The sequence below is a fragment of the Meleagris gallopavo genome, unplaced genomic scaffold (genome assembly GCF_000146605.3).
Source record: "Meleagris gallopavo isolate NT-WF06-2002-E0010 breed Aviagen turkey brand Nicholas breeding stock unplaced genomic scaffold, Turkey_5.1 ChrUn_random_7180001869770, whole genome shotgun sequence".
In the NCBI taxonomy this organism is placed as follows: domain Eukaryota; kingdom Metazoa; phylum Chordata; class Aves; order Galliformes; family Phasianidae; genus Meleagris; species Meleagris gallopavo.
In genome coordinates this window covers 5,655-7,587 of record NW_011134725.1, presented here as the reverse complement: position 1 = coordinate 7,587, position 1,933 = coordinate 5,655, and the positions used below count along the sequence as shown (strand labels likewise).

General features: G+C 67.4%; 2 protein-coding genes across 2 annotated transcripts in view; one reads left to right on the top strand and one right to left on the bottom strand.

The window, feature by feature from the left end:
• QTRT1 (queuine tRNA-ribosyltransferase catalytic subunit 1) overlaps positions 1 to 1,151 on the bottom strand; it is a 2,964-nt gene extending 1,813 nt beyond the window's left edge. The window contains 6 exon segments of the mRNA XM_010727086.3: positions 243 to 299; positions 302 to 377; positions 469 to 515; positions 518 to 536; positions 877 to 959; positions 962 to 1,151. Coding sequence (XP_010725388.1) covers positions 243 to 299; positions 302 to 377; positions 469 to 515; positions 518 to 536; positions 877 to 959; positions 962 to 1,112 — 433 coding nt within the window. The 5' untranslated portion in view covers positions 1,113 to 1,151.
• Positions 1,152 to 1,256: 105 nt separating this feature from the next.
• The window catches only part of LOC109364557 (dynamin-related protein 3A-like), a gene marked incomplete at its 3' end in the record, with an annotated part of 6,297 nt that continues 5,620 nt past the window's right edge, over positions 1,257 to 1,933 (top strand). Inside the window, exon 1 of the mRNA XM_019611189.2 lies at positions 1,257 to 1,484. Coding sequence (XP_019466734.2) covers positions 1,276 to 1,484 — 209 coding nt within the window. The remainder of the gene's footprint in view (positions 1,485 to 1,933) is intronic.

Genomic DNA, 1,933 nt, shown 5'->3' with positions numbered 1-1,933 from the left:
GTGGTCCCTATGGGGTCCCTATGGGGCAGGCCATGGAGTCCCTGTGGGGTCTTTACGGGGTCTCTATGGGGCAGCCATGTGGTCCCTATGGGGTCCCTATGGGGCAGCCAAGGAGTCTCTGTGGGGTCTTTACGGGGTCCCTATGGGGCAGCCAAGGAGTCTCTGTGGGGTCTTTCCGGGGTCTCTATGGGGCAGCCATGGAGTCCCTGCGGGGTCTCTATGGGGCTCCCTATGGGGCTCACCCAGCGCGTTCTGCAGCCCCATGGCTCTTTCGGGGCTGAGCAGCATTTCGGGGCCGTGGGGGGGCGGAAGCGAACCCCCTCCTCCGACACCTCGCAGAGAGCAGACAGGGAAACCATCTGGAACCCGCCGCTGTCCTGGGGTAATTAGCGGGGGGTTAATTAGGGGGGTGGGAATTGGGGGGGTCTTTGGGGATGGGGCTTTGGGGGGGGTCTCTCAGCCTCTCACCGTCAGCAGATTGCGGGACCACCCCATGAAGCCGTGCAGCCCCCCGCACGCTCCACCACCTCGGGGCCCTGCGAGGGGAGAGCGATTAATTGCGTTAATTGGGATAATTAAAAGGGGGGTTTGGGGGGGAGGAGGGGGGTTGGTGGTCCCATTGAAGGGCGGGGCCTGGAGATTGGAGGCGTGGCCTGGACACACGGGGCGTCCCACGCGCCTGGAGGCGTGGCTTTGCGATGGGGGCGTGGTTTGTCCAAGTGGGCGTGGCCTCGGGCGTGCGTTGCCGCGCTGTGGGCGTGGCCACGGGCTGAGCTCCCGCAGGTGGGCGGGGCTACAGCGCGCTGCCCCCCTCATTTCCCGCGCCTCTCCCTTCCTCTCCCCGCCCGCCCCCTCCCAGGCCCCCGCCCCGCTCACCGGCGCCGCCCCGAGGTGATAAGCGTTCCCCAGGCACAGCCCGCAGCCCAACGCCCGCAGCTGCTCCGCCGTGATTCCTTGGCGGTGCCGCGCGTCCCCACGGGCATGAAGACGGGGCAGGGCACGGTTCCGTGCGGCAGCAGCAGCTCCCCCGCCCGCGCCATGCTCTGCCCGCACTCCGCCACCACCCGCAGCAGCGAAGCCCTCCCCGCGCCGGTGCCGCTGGGCGCCGCCATCTTGAGACCGCGTTACACCGTGCTTCCGGCATCGCTTCCGGCCGCCCTTCTGGCGTCGCTTCTGGTCACGTGAACGGCGTTTCCGCCCACCACACCGGAAGTTGCCTTAAATGCGGACAATACGCGCCGGAAGTTGGCGTAACTCATAGCAACGGTGGGCGCCATGTTGGGCCGCGACCTCGGATGGGGGGCGCTCCTTCTGCCCCTGTGCCCCCAGAGACCGCCTGCCCCCTCCTCTTCCCCCTCTAGGACTCCCAGCCCTGACAGAATTCCTCTTCCTGTTCCACGGGCCAATCAACTGCTCCATCTCGTGATTGACAACGTGCTTCACGTATCATTACTCGCGATCTTTCCTCGCTCCGTCTGGGTTGGGTAAGCTGCAGAGTGGCGGGCGTTCTGTCCAATGAGAAAGAGGGCGGGAGGAGAGCGGCGGGTGTGGCGCTCCGGCAGCGATTGGCTCGCTTTGTGGAGCGGCAGATGTCTCCACCAATGGGACGGCGGAACGGGCATCTGAGGAGGGGATGGGCGCGGCAGAGTCGCGCCTCAGCTGACAGAGGAGCGCCGCCTCCCGTTGGCTGTTAGTAGCGAGCGACGTAAATATCAGCCAATCAGAAGGGAGGGGAGGGAACGACGGCTCTGTCCCTCCCTCCGACATGAGTGACGGCGCGCCCCACCAATCCCCGCGACGGTCTTCGCCGAGCGATGTCTGAGCCGCCCAACGGCGGCGCCGATCCGAGCGGGGCGGGGCGGGGCATCCCGAGCGGCGCCCCGGGGCCGGATGAGGTTCCGCGGAGGGGAAGTTTGGTCTCCGCCGCCGCCGC